Source organism: Etheostoma cragini, chromosome 23 (assembly GCF_013103735.1).
Source record: "Etheostoma cragini isolate CJK2018 chromosome 23, CSU_Ecrag_1.0, whole genome shotgun sequence".
NCBI classification, from domain to species: domain Eukaryota; kingdom Metazoa; phylum Chordata; class Actinopteri; order Perciformes; family Percidae; genus Etheostoma; species Etheostoma cragini.
In genome coordinates, this window is record NC_048429.1 from 18,782,789 (window position 1) to 18,804,607 (window position 21,819).

General features: G+C 40.7%; 1 protein-coding gene and 1 long non-coding RNA gene across 2 annotated transcripts in view; one reads left to right on the top strand and one right to left on the bottom strand.

The window, feature by feature from the left end:
• Positions 1 to 1,775: 1,775 nt before the first annotated feature.
• The window catches only part of LOC117939090, a 34,006-nt gene continuing 13,962 nt past the window's right edge, over positions 1,776 to 21,819 (bottom strand). The window contains exons 2-3 of the mRNA XM_034864136.1: positions 19,432 to 20,600; positions 1,776 to 1,816 (exon numbers count right to left, since the gene is read on the bottom strand). Coding sequence (XP_034720027.1) covers positions 1,776 to 1,816; positions 19,432 to 20,551 — 1,161 coding nt within the window. The 5' untranslated portion in view covers positions 20,552 to 20,600. The remainder of the gene's footprint in view (positions 1,817 to 19,431; positions 20,601 to 21,819) is intronic.
• LOC117938831 lies at positions 9,688 to 11,725 on the top strand. Its single transcript, XR_004655486.1, has 3 exons — positions 9,688 to 9,810; positions 11,417 to 11,450; positions 11,527 to 11,725. It is a non-coding gene; the product is annotated as an uncharacterized LOC117938831 (long non-coding RNA).

Sequence of the window (21,819 nt, forward strand, 5' to 3'; positions counted from 1 at the left end):
TGTGCTCGGTTTTCTGTTCTATTTTGAAGTATGCTCTCTGTCTTGTTTTGTATGTAATTTTACTTCCTGTGTTGTCCCGCCTCCGTGATTACCTGATGTTTTCCACCTGTTTCCCGGCCCTCTTATCACCTGCCTCTTGTTTCCTCGTTACCCTCTGTATTTAGTCTGTGTGATTTCCTTGTCCAGTGTCAGATCCTTGTTCCTGTCGGCGTCTCATGTTGTCCTGCTCGTTTCCCCACCGGATGTCTTCCCTGCCATGGCCTTCGTCGTGAGTTTTCCTCCCCGTGAGTGTACGTATGTACAGCGGAGTACGTATTCCAGCCCTTCCTCCACCCACAAGACCCAGCTGCCGAGTACATGTCACGGACATTTTGCCTCATGTACCTTATGTTGGTACGTTGGGAAAAGGCAGATAAGGAGTATGGTCCTCTCCCGGAACCGGCGCAGACCAGTCCCCAGGAGTCGGCGCGGACCAGTCTCCAGGAGATGGTGCGGACCAGTCTTTCCCGAGAGTCGGCGCAGACCAATTCTTCCCGGGGTCTGAGCCAATGTGCGGTCCCTCCGTTCCCAGGCCGGCACGCGGCTCCTTGGATTTTGAGCCGGTGTGCGCTCCCTCTGACCTCGAACCGGCACGTGGCTCCTTGGATTTTGTGGCCATGTGCGGTCTGACCTTGAACCGGCACGCGGCTCCTCGGACTCTGAGCCGGTGTGCAGTCCCTTTGAACTTGGACTGGCACGCCGCTCTTCGGACTCTAAGCCGGTGTGCAGTCCCTCTGACCTTGGGCCGGCACACGGCTCCTCGGATTTTGGGGCGATGTGCGGTCTCTCTGACCTTGAACCGGCACGCGGCTCCTCGGACTCTGAGCCGATGTTCTGTCCCTCTGGATGCTGTCCTGGATGGGCATGCAGTTCTCCTGACCCTAATTCCAGTTCCCCTGACCCGACGCCTGGCTGCCCTGACTATAATTCCAGTTCCCCTGACCTGATGCCCAGTTCCGCTGAACCGATGCCTTGCTGCCCTGACTCCTAGTCCTTCTAACCCTGCCCCTACTGGTATCTAGCGCCTCCGACCCCCATCTGACGTCCAGCATTCCTTACCCCCTGCTGGCGCCCAGCGTCCCAGACCCCCTGCTGGCGCCCAAGGTCCCTGACCCCCTGCTGGCGTCCCTGACCCCCTGCTGGCATCCAGCGCCCCTGACCTCCGGCTGGCGTTCGGGGTTCCTGGGCCCCAGCTGGCGGCCGGCGTGTCCGGCCCTTAGCTGGCGGTTGGCGTCCCTGACCCCCAGCTGGCGTCCTGCCCCCATCTTCCCCTTGGCACTGGTTTCCGGGGTTCCTCCGACACTGGTTGCTGGAACCAGTCCCCCCAGACCCAGTTCCCTGATTCACCCTGGTCCCCGGGGTCTTCTGGTCCTGGATCCCCGGGTCCCGGTTTCACAAGGATCCCGGTCCCCAATATTGTAGAATCCCTTGGCTTGAGTCCTCTAGGTTCAATTGGTCCCGGTTTCCCCATGCACCTTCCCATTCCCGTCATGGTGCCTTTCTCCGTTTTGGTCCCTGTGCCCGTTCCCATTCCTGTCTCTGTGCCTGTTTGTGTACCTGTCTCCATCTGTGTTTTAGCCTGTCCTGTCTGCCCCGACTGTGTTTAAGCCTGTCCCGTCCGCGTCTGTCCTAAGCCAAGGGCCCTCTGTACATGGTTCCCCCTCTTGTGCGTGCTCTTGCACCCCTTCTTGTGCACTCACTCGTGCGCGCTCTCATGAGCTCTCTCGTGCGCTCTCTCATGCCTCCTCTCGTACGCTCTTGTGCCATCTTTCGTGCTCTCTCTTGTTTTTTTCTTTTATGAAATGTACTTTTTGAAAGTGTACTTTGTCGTTAATATATTTTAAATTGTATAGAAGTTTTTTTTTAAGTGTATTCAATTTGACATACTTAGATAGCAATTAAGTGTACTTATGGAAAGTATAATTTTTGGAAATGAATTGTTAGTATAATTTTGAAAGTTTACTTTGAGCTTACTTTGTTAGAAGTGTGACTTCTGTACACTTTTTACAGTACACACAAGTGTACATTTAGTGACATATTCGATTACTTTCATAAAATGGTAAAACACCAAAATGTGAAGAGGTACTTTAGGAAGTACGCTTATTTGTAATACAGAGTTAGTATAGTTTTTGAAAATGTACACTGATTTCACTATATCAGTAGTGTAATCTTAGTAACCTGTAAATAAAATGCACTATAATATAAGTGTACTTTCATTAGCATTTCATACTTCAAGTACTTTCATAATATATGTTAAAATGCAAACAGGGAACTTCCGGTGATGCCATGTTGGCAGCAGCAGTTTGAGCATCTCGCTCCGTCCAAAATTTTAATAGTTTCCTAACAAAACAAGCATAAAACTCGGCGATTCTTAACGAATTCGACATGTCGACGACTAGAGGCAGAGGACAATCTAAACAGGAGTCAATTAAGGAAAAAGGCGAAAACTTAAAGCAGCTAACTCTGCTACAAGCAAAGGGTGCGCAATCAGATTCGAGTACGGGTGACGCCGACTCAAAAATACTGGCTGTGCTCGAGAAAATGAGGAAAGACAACCACGATGGGCACACTCAGACTCAGCAAGCGTTAACACGGCTGGAGACACCTTTTGCTGAACTGAAAGGAGAAATTACAGAGCTGCAAAAGAGAGCCACGGAGGCGGACGACCGTATTAGTGCTAATGAAGACACGGCTAGACGTCATGAGCGGGCCCTTCGTTACTTACTGCACCGAGAAATGGATTTGAATGCACGATGTGAAGATATGCAAAATCGGCTAAGGCGAAACAACCTGAGAATTTATAAAGTGGCTGAAGGGAGCGAGGGAAGAGATGTTAAGCTTTTTGTACATGATTTGCTTAAATCTGCTCTTCGACTTCCTCCCGAACTTAACATCGTCATTGAAAGGGCACACAGAGCGCTCACGGCCAAGCCCAAGAATCCGGAAGCGGACCCTCGCTCACTTGTCGTTAAGTTTTTGGATTTCTCAGTAAAGGAATCCATTCTAAGACAAGCCTGGGAGCAGAAAAAAGTCATGCACGAAGGGAAACAGATTTACTTCGATAATGATTTCTCTCCCGAATTGCAGAAGAAAAGGGCGCTGGTACGTGAGACAGTGAAGCAACTAAAGGTGAAAAACATTAGGGCAAAGTGCGTTTTCCCTGCACAGCTGAGAGTCTTTATGGAGGATGGCGTGAAGACCTACCCAACATTGACAGACGCGGTGCTGGTACTTGAGAAGTTGGGGGTGCACGCCCGGGTAGACGAGAGGGAGCGACTGGAGACGGAGTTGTGCCGAGACGGGTGGAATACAGCGGGAAGGAGAGTCAACGGAGGCCCTACGACACTCGCCTACGCCGAAATTAAAGCCTTTTTCAACACTGACAACTAGTATACCCACGCCGAGTTCAGCTATCTAACTAAGCCAGTATAGTTAGGAGAGGAAGAGTGTATATTGCTAATTCTGGACCTGACGCGAGAACCACTAAGTGGAGGATCATCTATCCACAGCTAAGTCGCAAACGAAACGCTCTGGGAGCGACAGCAAAACCGCACACGGCGTGTTTTTTATGTGGAAGCCTACATCGTTCGGTTTGTTAGTTATGTGTTCATGCATAAATGTTCTTTCTGTCCTGAGACAAGTAATGTGCTATTATATTGTAATTTTCTGCAATATATATATTTTTTTAATGATGTTTTACGTGAGATACAAGACGGGATTATAGTAGTTGGATTTATAACATACTAACGGATGGATAATCTAATATGTGTTACTTATAATGTTAAAGGTTTAGGTAGCCCAATCAAAAGGAAAAAAGTGCTGAATCTTTTGAAAAAACTTGCGCCATAGCAATGCTACAGGAAACACATCTCTCAGATAAGGAACACATGAAGCTGAGAAGAGAGTGGGTAGACCAGCAATATAGCTCCTCATACCAAAAAGGGAGGAAAAGAGGAGTTGCTATCCTCTTTAACAAGTCAGTGTATTTTTGCCATGAAAAAACTTTCAATGACAAGGAGGGGAGATTCCTGATGGTGATTGGACGTATAGGGGGCATTAAAATGACTTTAGTAAATTTATATGCCCCAAATGAGGATTGTCCTATTTTCTTTAAAAAAATTGCATCATTGATAGCCGACAAAGCGGAAGGGATTATTCTTATAGGGGGAGATTTTAACTGTGTCCTGAGAGCACCGGTAAATAGGCTTCCCGCTGACTTTGGTACAAGGACCAGGAAGTCTTTAACTCTTTGTGCACTAATGGATGAGCTGGGTTTGTTGGATGTTTGGCGTTACTTACATCCCAAAGAAAAAGATTTTACTTTTTTCTCAAATGTTCACGGTAGTCACTCAAGATTAGATATGTTTTTGATGACGGGTGTAGACTCCTTTAGAGTGACCCAGTGTAATATTGAAGCAACTACCATTTCAGACCACGCTCCAGTTTCTTTGACGTTAAAGCTGAGTCCAAATATTAAGTTTAAGTACTGGAGAGCAAATGTATCTATTCTAAATAACGAGGTGATTCAACAACAAATTAGGAAAGGGTTATTAGAATATATTCATTTTAATGACAATGAGTCGGTAAGTCCATCAGTATTATGGGAGGGAGCCAAATGTGTTCTGAGAGGAAACATTATTGCGATTTCATCCAGATTAAAAAAAGAGAGGCTTGCGGAACAATCAGGACTGGAAAATAAAATTAGACAATTGGAGAAAGAATTCCAAACACTACAAAAAAAGGACATACTTACTAGGCTGAAAGAAAATAGGAAGAAACTAAATGACTTATTGACTTATAAAGCAGAGGGGAAGCTTAGATTCGCAAGTCAAAAGTATTATGAGTTTGGTAACAGGGCAAGCAGACTATTAGCATTTCAGCTGCGAAAAACACAATCAAGCAGAGTGGTCCATAGAATTAGGTGTCCAAATTCTGGGGTAATGCAATCACAACCCAAAGATGTGGCGAAGGCATTTGCCACCTACTACCAAGAATTATATAAGGAAGAGAATTGTCAAAATAAGGGGGAAAAAACCAAGAATTTTTTCAATGCAATAGGTCTTACCAAATTGACTGAGGAGGAGGCCGATCTATTGACAAGCCCAATTACAAGAGTGGATATAAAAACTAGCATTTTAAATCTTAAAAATAACAAATCCCCAGGAGTGGATGGCCTCCCAGGAGAATATTATAAAATATTTGAAAAAGAGCTTACACCTCTCTTAGATAAAGTTTATAATTATGCGCTTTCAGAGGGGGATCCTCCTCAGTCATGGTCTGAAGCGATTATTAGCGTCATTCATAAAGATGGTAAAGACCCCACTCTGTGCACGTCTTATCGCCCCATCAGCCTCCTCTGTGTGGATTTAAAGATTCTTACTGCCATTATTGCAAATAGAGTACAAAAATATATAAAAAAACTGGTGAAACCCGATCAGACTGGCTTTATCGCCCATAGACAGGGGACTGATAATGTCCGAAGGACTTTAAACCTCCAAATGGTGGCACAGAAAAGGAACATCTCATCAATGCTCATCAGCTTAGACGCTGAGAAGGCGTTTGATCGGGTGGACTGGGGCTTCCTACAACAGACATTGAGGCACATGGGTTTTAATGAGACATTTTTAAAATGGGTCCAAACTCTTTATAAAAACCCCAAATCACGTGTAAGGGTCAATGGACACTGCTCAAAGTTCTTTCATCTGGGGCGCGGCACGAGGCAGGGCGATGTTCTGTCACCCTCACTATTTGCTTTGAGTATAGAGCCGTTAGCCGAATTGATTCGATCCAATCCTCTCATACAGGGAATAAGAGATGAATCAAATGTTCAGCATAAATTGTCACTTTTTGCTGACGACATTTTATTATTCCTGGAAAATCCTATCACTTCTGTCCCAGCCTTGCTTCACAGCCTTAAGGAGTTTAGTATGATATCAGGTTATAAAGTTAATAAAAATAAATCCGAAGCTTTAATGGTGGTGGGGACTTGGCCATCGCAGTTGGATAATCTTGTCTCGTTTAGACACTCCAAGCAGGGGTTTAAATATCTGGGAGTAATTCTTACCCCTAAGACTACGCAATTATTCCCATCTAACTATGATAAATTGTTAAAGGAAATCAGAACTGATTTAAATAGATGGGACGTACTACCGCTTTCTCTTTTGGGTAGAATTGAATGCATCAGAATGAATATTCTTCCAAGACTATTATTTTTGTTTCAAAATCTCCCTGTGGTTATCCCACAATCTACTTTTAAATTTTTAGATAAGTTAACGTCAAAATTTATTTGGCAGAACAAGAGACCAAGAGTGCGCCTTAAAATTTTAATGTCCGCTAAGGAGAAGGGGGGCTTAAATTTACCAAATTTCAAATGCTACTATTGGGCTACCCAAATAAAAGCTATGGTGGCATGGATCATTCGTGATCCAGTGTCACAGTGGGTCTCTATAGAAGAGTACACTGTGTCGGGATTCTCTCTCTCTCAACTCCCATTTCTCAACGTGCAATCTCAGAAAAAAACAAAAATCACAAATGTATAGGTTAAACACACTTTGAACATTTGGAATAAGATCCAAAAGCAGTTGAAGGGAAGGACCGCTTTATCTCGAGCTATAACTATTAATGGAAACATTGAGTTCCTTCCATCTTTTTCAGACAACAGTGGCTTTTGGGGATGGGCTGAGAGGGGTCTCCTCACAGTGGATCAATTGTTTGATAGAAATGTATTTAAAACCTTTGCCCAATTAAGAGCAAAATTCAAATTACCATCCAATGACTTATATAAGTATTTTCAGATAAGGAGCTATGTAACAAAACACAAGGATTGGGACCTGATCAGAAGAGAGCCTACAAATATAGAGAAGCATTTTATTAAGTTTATTAAGGATAAAAAACAAATATCCTTGATGTACAGAAAATTGTTGATGGACATGGTCAGATAATACACAACATATAAAACAACAATGGGAATTGGAGCTGAATGTTTCCTTGGATGACTATGTTTGGGTTGATATTTGCTCAGGATGTCATAAGGGTGTAGGCAGTCAGATCTGGAGGGAGTTTGACTGGAAGACAAAGATTAGATTTTTCAGGACTCCATTAAAATCCTTCCACACCAAGAGTACTATAAATGCTTTATTTTTTGTTACCAATTTAAGAGACTCAAAATATATGTCGATTTCAATTTGGAATAGTTTAAAGCAAGGTCTTGAATTGGAAAACTTTGATTTATGACTATGAAACTTCCCTAATAAAATGAAAAGATTAATAGTATTACATTTTTAGATTTACATTCAAAATATGTAATATGTTTCCCTTCTAGCATTATTATATGTGTTGTTTTAGAAACCAGATAATTTTCTAAACTTTTCCAGAATGTAATGCAAAATGAAAAACCATAAAAAAGATGAGTTAACGATTCTTGCTCGGTCTTACAAAAACTGCAATAATTGTCAATCGGCATGAATAATAATAATTGGCCATTACAATAAAAAAGATCTCTTATGAATACAAAATCTCTATCGGCCCATTTCTGCAGATAGAGTGACTTGTTCCTCCTAGTAATGCATTCATTATTCCACAAGAAAGATTTGTGTGGAGAAAAATGTGGAGGACACAGCTTCCACGCCAATAGAGCTTGATGATAAAAATAGGATAGTTTTAACGGCAATCTTGTAAAATTGTAATAACAACTAAACAAAAATGTAAGTTTAGCTTTGACAGCATTCATTTTGGCCGAGATATGGCAAAGTTGGTGTTTGCTTAGTTAGCTACACAATTTTGTATGTGCGTAATATGTGCAATTTTTGTATTCTTTAAAAAAATCTGTACACAACTTATTGTCAGGTCGGTCTGGAGATAATATGTGCCAAGTTTCCTGCAGATCCATTGCACGGGCAACGAGTTTGAAAATGTTGGTTTTTGATAAATCACAATTTTTCATACAAAGTCTAGGCAGGAATGGGCGTGGCCTATATCACAAGATTCAATTGGATCCACGGAATGCATGAATACATTTTAAATGTACGATTTGGGAGTTATAGGGCCAAGTGGGTTTTTTCTGCTATAGGGCAATTGTTGTAATATACATCAGATTTAGCACTCTTTTTTAAAAGATGTTCCTTCTCCTCCTGTAACTTACATCCCTATATCTGTGATTCACTGGGTGCAATCATGAGGATGGGGAGTTGAACAAAGGGTCACAGACACGTTTATGACTGCACTGTTTTATTAAAGGAACTCAGCATCTACTCTGCATATCTAATAGAGTATTGCCAACCACGCGCCTTAGCTTGCACACAGGAAGTTTGCAGAATAGAGCGCCTGTCTGAACAGAATGAAGCTTGCAGGTGTTTCCTGTCATACTGATGGGTTATTGTTCCTCTTGGTCACAAGGGTGTATGCACCGAGGGTTAGAGAAGCGGATAAGAGAAAAGAGAAGAGGAAAAGAGTCAGACATTCAGACTGTCTACTCTGAGCATGTTCCTTGTGTTTGCTGAATAATAAAGTGGACCATTTACAACTCACTCAGGTCTGAGAATATCCTTTCCAACAAAGAACCTAGGGTCTAAATTGGGACCTACACATGCTGCGAGATAAACTTTCTGCATTTAGCTAAAATAAACAATAGGAAGGGTGCCCATTTCTGGACCTAAGCACGGTTAGCTACATGTTACTCATATAGCTTCAAAGTAGTTGGGCAGGACACTTATGCTTTTTTGTGGTGAATTTGAAAGTTAACTTTGCACAGACATTTAGTTTAGAGTTTTAGGGCACCCAGCCAAATCATTAGTTACATAAGGAATTATGTAAAAGCAGGCTTTTTTTCATAGTGTAGCTCCTAAGAACTGTCATGGTACAGCAGAAAGGAGGACCCAAACACAGGATCATTTATTGTCCAAAACAACGAACAGAACACACCAGGGAACAGACAGCCCAAAACTCCAAGGAAACATGCAAAAAACTCCTAAACACAAAATCCACAAGGGTCCATGGAGAAAAAGGAACATACAGGACGAAAAACAGGCAGAGGAGACACAGGGAAGCTGGTCACAGGAACGGGTTCTCACAGGAAGATGAGGAACAAGCAGGAAAGCTAACCAGAATGATCTGACAAGAGACAAAGGGAATACAGGGGTTAAATACAAGAGGTAACAACGTAATGGGGAACAGGTGAGACTTCAGGTGAATCACATTAGGGGGGGGCAGGACACTCAGACAAGCACAAAGCAAAGTTAGACAAGACTAGATGAGACAGGAAACTACACTATGAAAATAAAACAGGAAGTAGAACAAACAGACACTGGGGAATACAAGAGAGGACCAGCAACACAAGACCAGGGGAAAAACTAAGACAAAAACACAGGGAGGCCATAGAACGGGAAAAATGAGCCCAAACAAAAAACCCAAACCACAACAAAGAACCATGTACAAGGTGCCCAAATAATTGATCACTTAACATCTGTATACATTTATTTCATTAGTAATCATGTTGCAACATTTCCGGTCCTGAACAATTTGTTTATCTGGATAAGACCTACTCATAAAAAGTAAGATTACAACTAGCTATCTGCAAAATTGTTTTCTGCTTATTTCTAGGAACAGTTAATAGATGACAGCTTTGTTCTCTTGTTCAGAATATATTTTTTTATTTTAAGAAATAGAGTTCTCAAACGTAAGTAATGCATTTTAGTAGTTGATGGCTTCTGATAATATGTTGAATTTCAGATCCTGGCTGGGATCGCCTTTGTCAGCTCCCTCCTTCATACAGTGGTGTGAAAAATTGTTTGCCCCCTTCCTCATTTCCTGTTCCTTTGCATGTTTGTCACACTTTAGTGTTTCGGAACATCAAACCAATTTAAACAATAGTCAAGGACAACACAAGTAAACACAAAATGCAATTTGTAAATGAAAGTGTTTATTATTAAAGGTGAAAAAAAATCCAAACCATCATGGCCCTGTGTGAAAAAGTGATTGCCACCTAAACCTAATAACTGGTTGGGTCACCCTTAGCAGCAACAACTGCAACCAAGCGTTTGCAACGTGCAATGAGGCTTTTACAGCGTCCTGGAGGAATTTTGGCCCACTAATCTTTGCAGAATTGTCCTAATTCAGTTACATTAGAGGGTTTTTGAGCATGAACGGCCTTTTTAAGGTCATACCACAACATCTCAATAGGATTCAGGTCAGGACTTTGGCTAGGCCACTCCAAAGTCTTCATTTTGTTTTTCTTCAGCCATTCGGTGGTGGACTTGCTGGTGTGATTAGGATCATTGTCCTGCTAAAGAACCCAAGTTCGTTTCAGCTTGAGTACACAAACAGATGGTCGGACATTCTCCTTCAGGATCTCTTGGTAGACAGCAGAATTCATAGTTCCTTTTATCACGGCAAGTCTTCCAGGTCCTGAAGCAGCAAAACAGCCCCAGACCATCACACTACCACCACCATATTTTACTGTTGGTATAATGTTCTTTTTATGAAATGCAGTGTTTCTTCTACGCCAGATATACTTGGACACACACCTTCCAAAGAATTCCACTTTTGTCTCATCGGTCCACAGAATGTTGTCCTAGAAGTCTTGGGGATCATCAAGATGTGTTGTGAAGAAATTGAGACGAGCTTTGATGTTCTTTTTGCTCAGCAGTGGTTTTCTCCTTGGAACTCTGCCATGCAGCCCATTTTTGCACAGTCTTTTCCTGATGGTGGAGGCATGAACGCTGACCTTAACTGAGGCTAGTGAGGCCTGCAGTTCTTTGGACGTTGTTGTGGGGTCTTTTGTGACCTATTGGATGAGTCGTCGCTGCGCTCTTGGGGCAATTTTGGGCGGCCGGCCACTCCTGGGACTGTTCCATGTCTTCGCCATTTGTGGATAATGGCTCTCACTGTGGTTCGCTGGATTCCCAATGCTTTGGAAATGGCTTTATAACCCTTTCCAGACTGATAGATCTCAATTACTTTCTTTCTCAATTGTTCCTGAATTTCTTTGGGTCTCGGCATGATGTGTAGCTTTCAAGGATCTTCTGGTGGACCTTACTGTGTCAAGCAGCTCCTATTTAAGTGATGCCTTGATTGTGAACAGGTGTGGCAATAATCAGGCCTGGGTGGGGCTAGAGAAATTGAACTCAGGTTTGGACAACCACAGTTATAGTATGTTTTAACAAGGGGGGCAATCACTTTTTCACACAGGGCCATGATGGTTTGGATTTTTTTTCACCTTTAATAATAAACACCTTCATTTACAAATTGCATTTTGTGTTTACTTGTGTTGTCCTTGACTATTGTTTGAATTGGTTTGATGTTCCGAAACACTTAAGTGTGACAAACATGCAAAGGAACAGGAAATGAGGAAGGGGGCAAACACTTTTTCACACCACTGTAGATGTGTTATAGCTCGACTGTGGAGCTTGCATTTGGTATGTTATGGCAGAACATAGAAAAACCTTCGACTGTTTTAGTAGGTAGCATTTGTGTTTCTGGACATGTTTTCAGATGAATGCTGTATTTATCAGGATTACTTCTAATACTCCCCTTCTCTCAGAGTTCCTTACACAACTTGACCAACACACTGAGCAGCTCATGAAAGTATTGAAGAAGAAAGGAGGCTCTGTAGGGCGGAAATGGTTATTAGTCAGGATCATTATGTCCCCAATGACACAGGTATGTTTTGCTGTTGGTAGAAATATATGATAGAATTGAAAAAAGCGAGCTGAATGCCCATGTCTCTTTCCTGTTTTCACAGATACAGTGAGGTAGCGATTCCCCATCACCGAGGAGGCAAAGATCCGGAGAGCAACATTGAGAGCTACAAGGCCTTTAGTAATTCATGTCTGAGCCAGATGTGAATGTGTAAGTTGTTCGCCATTGTTCTCTTCCCGGCATTTCAGATTAAGTCGGCTGTTGCTTTTCTGTGTGTGTTACTTGTGTGTGAGTTATAAAGATCCTTTTCTGAAATGCAATTGGTGATCTGTTGATGTAATGCACTTAAAATGAACTGTAATATAATACACGTGTAGTAGAATAGCAACATATTTTGCTTAACTATAACAAAATGGGGATAAAAGTACAGATGAAATATACTTCAAACACAAATAATTTCTAGCTAACACTATAATAACATTGCATTGAAAGTACCTGTCTATGCTGTTTAGGTTGTAATTGAACAAATATATTCTTATTGTCATAGTGGGACACTTTATAAGCACCAAATATAGTTAGGCAGTGCATTTGTAGATAGCTTGAAATATTGCTGAGACTTACTAAATTTATAGTTTATAGTAATAAGCATATGTACAAAATTTACTTAACCACAACTATAAGTTGACCTGCAATGGCTTTTTAAGTGTATTTCCATTAAAATGGCAACATAATGCAATTGTACTGTAAGAAAGCTTAATTTCTCATGAATCCTGATTTTTATTAGTGTCTTTTAGTGCACTTGAAGTTTGAAAAGAGTTGTTCCATTTTAGCATACTATTTAGGTGTAGGTACTGTGTAGTGTAGTCAAATGTATTTTAAGTTGAAGTTAATACACCATTAAATACACTTAACTATACTTGGATTTGAGGAAAGAAGTACAAAATTAAAAGAATATGCTTAGTACACTTAATTAAAAGTATATTTTGAACAGATTTCTTTTTCACCTGGGCCAAAACACACCTATGAGTAATGTAGCTACTTCAGACCAACCCGTTTTAGATTTCCGTCGAGGGCAAGAGTCATTTATCCCGCCGGTCTCACAGCAACAGCGCCCGAGATCCGCCCACCAAGCTACTTGCGTTTGGTACTTGCATTTCAGATTGTTAAAATAGGGCCCCAATAAGTGTTCACCTCTTTTCTTCACAATTTATTGTAATAATCTTTAATGTCCATATTTTGCCATAGCCTTCAATCTGAAAAAGGTTTTGGATTGAATGCTAATGAATACATTTTTTTTTCATTTATTCTAATATTCATATACTCCACATTTTTACTAAGTTGTAGGCTACACTGTGTTTTAATTGCTTTAAACCTTGTTTTCTTCCCGTCAAAATTGAAAATCAACACTTTTGTTGATGCTTTTTTATCAATGTTTTTAACTTTTTCTTCTGATTTTTTCCCATTTCTCAACACACTTTCTTAACACTAACTAATGCAAAATTATACCTAACAATTGAGTTAGAAAAGCAGAATTTGGGAATTATTTACACTGAAATTGAAAGGAATGCATGTTGATGCATAATCACAAACTGAAAAATGTTGACTTTTACTCAATACTATTTCATAACCACTTCAATTTTTTCTTCAAATGCTATAAAATTGAATAAGACACCCATAAATAAATGAAAGTAGAGATTTGTACTTGCCAAAGAACGTTGTGTGGAATCAGTCGCGGTATTATGGGTAATAAAAAAGAACATTGATAAAGGAACACGGGTCAATTTGACCCGAGGACAACATGAGGGTTAAATATTCATGTGTTGGTTTTATTGCTGTATCTGTTTTTATGTGACAAATGTGCTGGTTTTACTGTAAATTGTCTTTTGAGTGGCCTACCATGTAAAGCCCTATATAAATAAAATGTATTATTATTTAGCCTATCTTTGCCTTAAAAGTGAGCAGAAAGAATTAAGGTTCCTCTGGAAATGTACCCTAAGGACTCTAGGCTTAATTTCAAACCCTTATTTACAACGCAAGAACATGTTTTACAGACATATGCACAAATCTCCATGAGCTATGTGTAATTCTAAATATCTTTGTACAATTAATGTACATACCAAACAATCAAAAAGGGACAAAAACTAGAAAAAGAAGCAACTTCAATACACGCTGTGAGCATATATGTAAACGATAGTCATGTTTTTTTAGTCTTCTAATAAGTGCCAGCACCAAAAAAAGAGCACCTCTGAGTGTGTGTATGATCCGTTTCCTGTTTTATGTTGATAGTATGGTTTCCTGTTCTGTCTAGTGGAGGGGTCTTTGAAAGGGATGTGCTATGTGATCTGTTGTTCTGGATTGTCTTGCGATTGTTCTATTGCTATCATTCTTTTTTTTTTAATGTGAATACATGTTTCAATTTAAATAGTTACTGCAGGTAGCATGGCTTTGCAAATTACCAAACAATATTACAAAATCTTTCTTTTATGTGCATTATGCACGCACAGGAAAACACTGACTAAACTCATCCATGATCCGTTGTCTTTCAGTAGTTGAAGCAAAACATATAAATGTCTTGACAGAATGTACCGAGAAGTGCATGCTCACACGTTTGACCCTGCGCATACCACAAGTTGTTCCTCTGAACAGTTCAAATATCCTCCCCCTAATCTTTCTTTGACCTTGCAGTTGTGTAACAACCAGAAATATCCTGTCCAGCAACACAAGTACATTTTCCTTTCTACTTCCTTTTGTTCATTCTCTGAGTCTTTTGTACTAAACTTTCTTTGCGTTAAGAATAAAGACTTAAGATTGTTTACCAAAGCCTTATTTCAGTTCTTACCCCATGTATTAGACATTCCACCACAAGTTCTTATGAGGTTTTCTTGCAAATGTGAACCACTAAAATATATAGGTTGCCTGTAATGGTCAACCAAAACTGTATCAAGACAGACATGAATTCCATATCATCTTATCCATAAGCGCTGTATTTACTTTTATTCTCTTACCCAAAAATGTAAATTGATTGTTCTTATATATTGCTTTTCAAGTCTTAACTACTCAAGCACCTATACAGGAACCATTCTCACACACACACACACACATTCATAAGAGGCTGCCGCACAAGGTGCCAACTGTCAGCCATCAGATAAACACTCACACATTTACACACAGATGGTGCAGCACCGGGGGCAACTCAGGGTTGTGTCTTGCCCAAGGTCACTTTCAAATGGAACTGCAGGGCAAGGGTTCGAACCACCAACCTTCCGATTGGCACTGCACCACAGCCTCCCACCAAAAAAAATTTCATCCAATTTTGTGATGAAAGATGGTCAATAATTGAAAAAAAAAAAATTAACCCAATATTGACTGTGGTCAATATTATCGTAGCTGCTGAACTGTATGACGCAAACATAATACTACAAAGCCAACAATTTATAATATATGCTTTAACACACTACTGTATCATTTAAAATGGTTTATGTATTTTGCTGCATCTCCCTCTAATGGTGAAGTAGAAGAGCACACAAGACAAATCACAATGAATCAATTTATGACTTTATGCATTTTCATATTAACGTTTTAAAAAGTGATACAACATTGCCTATAGTTTAGGAAAGTAAAAAAAACAATATCAAAAAAGGGGACATTAAAAGGATCAAAATATCTTTAATATCTAAGTTTCAAGTTTAAGATGAAAAAGATTTAACGTAATGCCGAATTTTAATACAATTTGAGGTAACTCATAAAAAGAACATTTATTTCCCGTTCAAAAACAATGTCATTACCACTAACAGCTGTTATAATAGCAAACAGTATACAAATACAGTTAGAATAGAGAAAATGCTATGGAAAATTAAAAGATTTAACCAGTAACTTGTTTTTTGCTGATCAATACACAGTCACTTTGGGAGTGACAAACTGGAGTCATATTCACGAACCGGACACCTTTTTCTCACCGATGGCTTTTTGGGGGGGGTCTATACTGTATTCCCTGCCTGCTGGAACCTGCAATGAGAAATAGAGGAAAGCAGGTAGAGATGATTTAAAAAAAAAAAAATTACACCAGCATCGTATCACAGAAACCACAAAACCTTAAATTGAATAATGCATCGCTTGGCTTTAAAATAATTATTATGCATGTACCGTAACCACAATGGGGAAAATGTTTAGCATCACCTTTTGTTGGCTTTGCCACATTTGACTTCTTTGACCACTTGTAATTTTCACCCACAATTCTTCCTATTGTAAAAATAAGGGTAAAGAACATGGATTTTAATTAGTCACATTAAAAATTACAATATCATTTGAATATTGGAATTTATTAAAACACATTTAAAAAAACATTTTAGAGACTTCAAAAGAACACACTTTGTTCTGCAGGGGGATTCCGACCTGCGGCCTTTGTCATCTCTATGGCTGCAGCCTTTGTCATCCCTATGGCCTCAATCTTGGACTTCTCCATCAAGGGGGTTGAAGACTTCTTGGACTTTTGCTTCAGTCTACAATTTGGTCTAGGTGCCTTCTTAGAATCCTTTGTGGTTCTTTTGTCTTTTCTGGTTGGGATATAGCTATTCTTCCAGATTTCTTTTGCTCGTTTATTTCCTAAACTTTGAATAGTTCCAGAAGATGGACCTTTTGTGGGACTGTGAGTGGGGTGTAGGCTGGATGAAGGTTTGAGAATAGATGTGCTCTGCTTAACTGTAGGAAGACTATTGGACCGAGCTCTTGAGACTGAGCTTTGTCTGGCTTCAGAAAGTTGTTCACTTGTGGAAGACAAGTTACTGGAGGAAGGTAAGGAATGTTGCCTTGAAATTGTTCTGGGCTTTATGTTGGCCTGAATGTTGTCAGCTGTATGGGGGTTGTCATTTGCAGGTTTTAATGGGAGCATAAATCTTACTTTTTTAATTCTGCTAGAGTCAGTATTGTTGCTGGATGCTGTAGACGTCTTTGGAGACTGAGATCCATCTTTACCCTGCTTGTGGTTCGTAGGGTCTTCAGAAAGTGTCCAGTTTTGATGGTGTTGACCAGGCTTTTTAAGATCAAAGCGAGGAATAACAGGATTATGACCCAGAGTAGACTCTGCCTCCCCACCCACAGATTTGGGCTGCTTCTCTGAAGATTCATCAGATGACAGTCTGCTTTTCTTAGGCTTTCCTTTAGCAGTTCGACAAAGTTGTTCCACAGTTTCAGTTGAAGGTCTATTTTTTGTAGCACATAAGGAATCACCACTGTCTTTTGATCCTGATGAGAGTATTCCTTTCGTTTTTGCCTTCTTTTTTCTGAAATTACTTTTTTCAACCAGTTTTCTTGAATCACACAATTTTGTTTGTCTGCTGGTCTTGTGTTGAACGTGCTCAGAGCCACATTTAGCTTCAATCAGCTGCCCACTCTTTTCTCTACTGCCTGACGGGTCAGAGCATGCATCCTGCATCAATTCTTTTAATTGTGTATCATGAAGTTTAGACTGGGGCTGTGGCAGTGATGAGTTTGCAAAAGAGAGTTTGGTTTCCTGAAGCTTTTCTTTAGCCAGGCTATACTCCCTATCCACAGTTTTAGGTGAGTGTTGATTTTGTTCCACACTTAGGATGTCCCCGCTGTCCGACCCTGAGGATAAAATTCTTTTCTTCCTTGGTGTTTTGTAGTTTTGGTCATCGTCGGTATCTGAGTCAGAGTCAATGATTACAACACTTTCTTCTTTTGAAATCCTTTTTCTTTTGGTCTTACGTTTAACATGCTCAGAGACAGCTTTGGTTTCAATCAGCTGCCTAATTGTCTCTGTGCTGGGAAACTGGTCAGAGCAAGCATCCTGCATCGCTTCTTCAAATGGTGTGTCAAGATGTACGGGTTGGTGCTGGGGTGCTGGTGGGTGGCTGCAGTTTTGGTCACTATCATCCTCAGAATCAAGGATTATGATTTCAACATTTTTTGGAATGTTTTGACTTATTGGCATGTTTGTAACATCGTCTTCACCCTCAGAGTCAATCGTCTCTGAGGGCAGAGATACTGACCTCATCCTGGACACTGTCAAATAGTTGTGTTCCGATGCAGAGGAGTAATCCCAACTGTCTTCAGTTTCACAGCTGTCTAAAGACTCTCTCCTGTTGTCAGTTGTTTCTAGTTTTCCATCAGAGTCCATTTCAAGCTCAGGTGTGCTCCCTGCTACTGCCAACCCAAATCTTTTACTGAAAGCTTGTTTCAAGCTTTCAAGAGTGTCAAATGTCTCAATCTGGGAAGGAGAAGCTGGTAGTGGTTTCGGAGATGTCCAGGATGTTGGGCTTTTGTCACATTGTCTTTCCCCGCCATCTAGCACACGTCTTTCTTGGCTATCCTGGTCTTCATTATGTGATTTAAATTTAAGGTCTGATATGCTTACAGGTATGAATAACCAGTCATCATCACCACCATCAGTCTCATATTCAGAAAAAGGACCTATGTCACATAATGGACCAGTTTCAACAAAAGTATAAGAACAATGTGCTATAACCCGTGTTTCTGTGTCAGGTGAAACCTGCTTCTTTGGAATCAGTTCATCCGAAATGGTTACTGTGTTTGTCTGAATGTATTGCTGCAAATGTCCATAGCCTTCATTTTCGAATGGTGACTGAGTATTGTTGGGTGCAGTTACTTGTGCAGGTGAAGATTTCTCCACAGCCATAGACTGACTCTGTGGACTTTCAGCTTCACTGATATATCGATCCTGTGGGTCCTCAGAACCTGCCGAAAGAAAGTTCTGTTCTTGTTTGTGTTCTGTTGTTGTTGTGAGGTCTGTGGCCGGCTGGGACGGCTCATCATCTGAAATGTCTTCATATAGCGGATTTTTTTCAATTTTCCCAACCCTGCTTTCAGACAGAGGGCCCTGTTCACTGTTTTCAGAATGTCCTGTGCTTAAACCAGTTTGTAAACGCACAGAACCTGCAATCTCACTCGCACCTCCACTTTGGTTTATAAGAAGTGATACGACATTATGAATCTGAATACTATCAACTGCTAAATTTAGCTTGGAATGTGGATTTCTTTCCATCCAGGTATCACAGCCCTGTTGTGTTTCAATTTTTCCCTTTTCTTTTATATTTGCATCTTGGTTTTCGATGAGCGTGAGGAGTGTTTTGTTTTTAGATGCCTCTGAACTCAACTTGGTTTGAAGAACCTCTGAGACATCAGGTAAACTCTCTTCCTTCTCAGTCAGTTCATCCCAGGCCATTTCATGCACTGCTGTGAGAATTACCGGACTCTCATCTTCATTCTTTGTGCAAGTGGCAGCAACGTCCATCATTATTCGTGGATATTCTGTGGATGTAAAGAGATGAATGTTATCTATTTTCCCATTCCAGTATTGTTGCAGAATGACTTTAGAAAGGTTCTTCATCTCGGCAATATCCTCTACATTTTCCAGACTAGCAATGAGCTCCTTCAGTGCAGTTAACGAATAATGAATGGTTGTCAGGCCATTCTGTATGTACTTATCACACCCTTTACTATAGAAACCACATTCTTTTCTGACACATGTTTCATCTTCACAGTCATCTGAACAAACATGTTTGCAATTGTCATCAGCAGGCATAGTTGCATCCAAATGTTTTTGTACAGACAAATCAAAATCTGACGCAGTCTTGTCAACAGTTGCATTTTTTAAAGGATATTTAGAATGTTCTACAACAGAGACTGCTGTACCTTTTGAATGTTTCTCTGATGCAGCACAATCGCCTGTGTCTTTAGCCTTGACTATTGACTTGCCATTTTCTTTCCGGCCGTTTGAACTGTCCATTTTAAGGCACTGCTCATTTGCATCCCAGTTTTGACTTTGGCTGTCCACATCTTTGGCAGAGGTTGTAGGGAGATGGGCAACACTGTCAACCTTAGGCTTGATGCTGTCAGGCTGCAGTGTGGAGTTCCTGCCCAAATCCTTGTTTGAATGTCCAGGATTTGTGTTTTTCAGACGTAAAATAGACCTAAAATATATGAGCTTTTGTGCAACAAAGTCTTGGATTTCGATATCTGTAGGTGGATGTGTTTTTCCAGCTGACACAAGTTTGTCTGTGGATGGCTGACTACTGATACAGTGGGAGGAGACCTGCTGCTGATAGGGGGTGGAGGGTTTTCCTCTTTGATAATCTAGGTTTTCTGTTCTAGTCTGTCCACAGTTTAGCCCATTTAGTAAACTTTTGACTTGCAAATATTTGCTCTGTCTTTTTGTATTTAAAAAATTATTATTAGCGTTGAGTTCAATGTTGCCATTTGTTTCCTCTGAACAAGGCAGTTCTGAAGAGTTTGTTTTTAGCAAGGCTTCAAGCAGAGGAGAGGGTGTAATATTGTTGCACACAGCCACAGAAGAACACTGATCTTTATCCTGAGATTGCTGCAGTCCAGTATCATGGTTCCGATGTGACTTTTTCTTGAAATGCCAACTGACATTTTGCTTGGAATATTCCTTTTGTTGACCACTGTTACTATCAGATTGTCTTACAGAGTTTTCATAGGCCAAAGTCCCAAAATATCTACTGTGTTCTGCGGCAACATGTGATGATGAATAAAAATCGTCATTATCTTTTCTGCTCAATTGCATGTTTTGAAAAATGCAAGCACCATCCCTGGGTCTTGGGTGCTGAAATCCAGTGCCTATTATGGTTGCCAGTGACTCCTGTTGGTGGTAAAGTCTCTGTGATCGATATTCTTGCTGCTCCAATGGAACCCGACTGTAAGTCACTCTACGCTCCTCAGTATTTTGAGTGACTACCATGTTGTTTTGTATTCCAATTTCAGGGTGAACTGGTACAGGGGTAACATTGATGTCTTGTGGTAATCGGCAAACACCCACGTTACTCCAGTCTTGAAACACAGAATAGGCCCCACCTTGGCTGTGTGGAAATCCGGATCGCATTGCCTAAAGAGCCGTCTTTCAAGTGATGACTTCAGTTCTCTTCTCAAGTCTAGGAAACAAATAAGAAAAAATTAGTGGTTGGCTGGTGTCATATTACAAAATACTACTATACTACAAAATGGGCCAACAACCTTTAAAACATGAAGGGCCATTTAAAATGTTCTTGTTAATTTAATGTAAGTGTGCCATTTCAGCATTAAGGTTGTCATCATTTAGCAAACCTGCACAGGCAGTGTTGTCTTTTTTCTAGTGCTCCAATCCCATGGACGTAATTTTTCTTCTCCAGCAAAAACACCAAACTCTGCTTCATTGTTTAAAGCCAATGTTGAAGGTTTAATTTTGCAACGAATTTGTGCAATTTGCTTGTCAGTAGCAAATATTTGAACTGTTATCCATTGTATTTGATGGTGTTGGATATCGCAAAACTGAATATAATACAAAAAGAAGCACAATTTTACAGTGTTTCCTTTTTTCCCCACAATGCATTGCATGACGTCACGTTGGGGAGCAAACAGAGCAGCCTTCGTTGCATTTACCACTGGTCTGGCCTAATGTGGCTTTTGGTCTTTTAATATTAACAGTCTATGGTCTCGACCGAGTCCATGTGACTTTATTATATTTATAATAATATTGGAGGGAAAGTGAAGCAGTTTAAACGGGGGTGTTGTTCGGCTTTTCACAAGTTTAGACAGCTTGCTAACGCTACGCCGCCGGACGTTAGCACAACAGCGTTAGCCTAGCCTGCTAGGTAAATATTACGACTGCCCTTGATGTTGCCTATATGTGCGTCCATGTTGTAAACATCATACAGGTGGCATTAGTGCACCTTTTGTACCATATTTGTATCGAATGAAATAGTAAGCTTTGCTCCTACGAGATGGGTGTTTTTTTTTAATGTTACACACAAAGCTAACTGGCTATAGTTAGCCTGTACGGATGCTACCGGATATAGCTAACGTTGCGCAGCCAGCCGGCAACTTCGGCAGTAGTTTCGGTAAGCTAACCACGACATCGTTGTTGCCCACAGTCAACCTGCAGTGATCTTTGAAATGGAGACACGCATATTGTTTATTTTCCCTGAGATCCTGGACATTATTTTCATTTATGATGTTATGGTAAATTAAGAGTAGCCCGAGTGTGCGCGGTCTGGAGGGACTTGTCTTACCACGAGTCGGTGTTGAAGCCAAGCTACATCTGCGGTGAGCAGTGTGCAGACCAGAGGAATAAAGTTAAGATTTTCAGTTTAAGACCAAGTATGAGCTCCATAA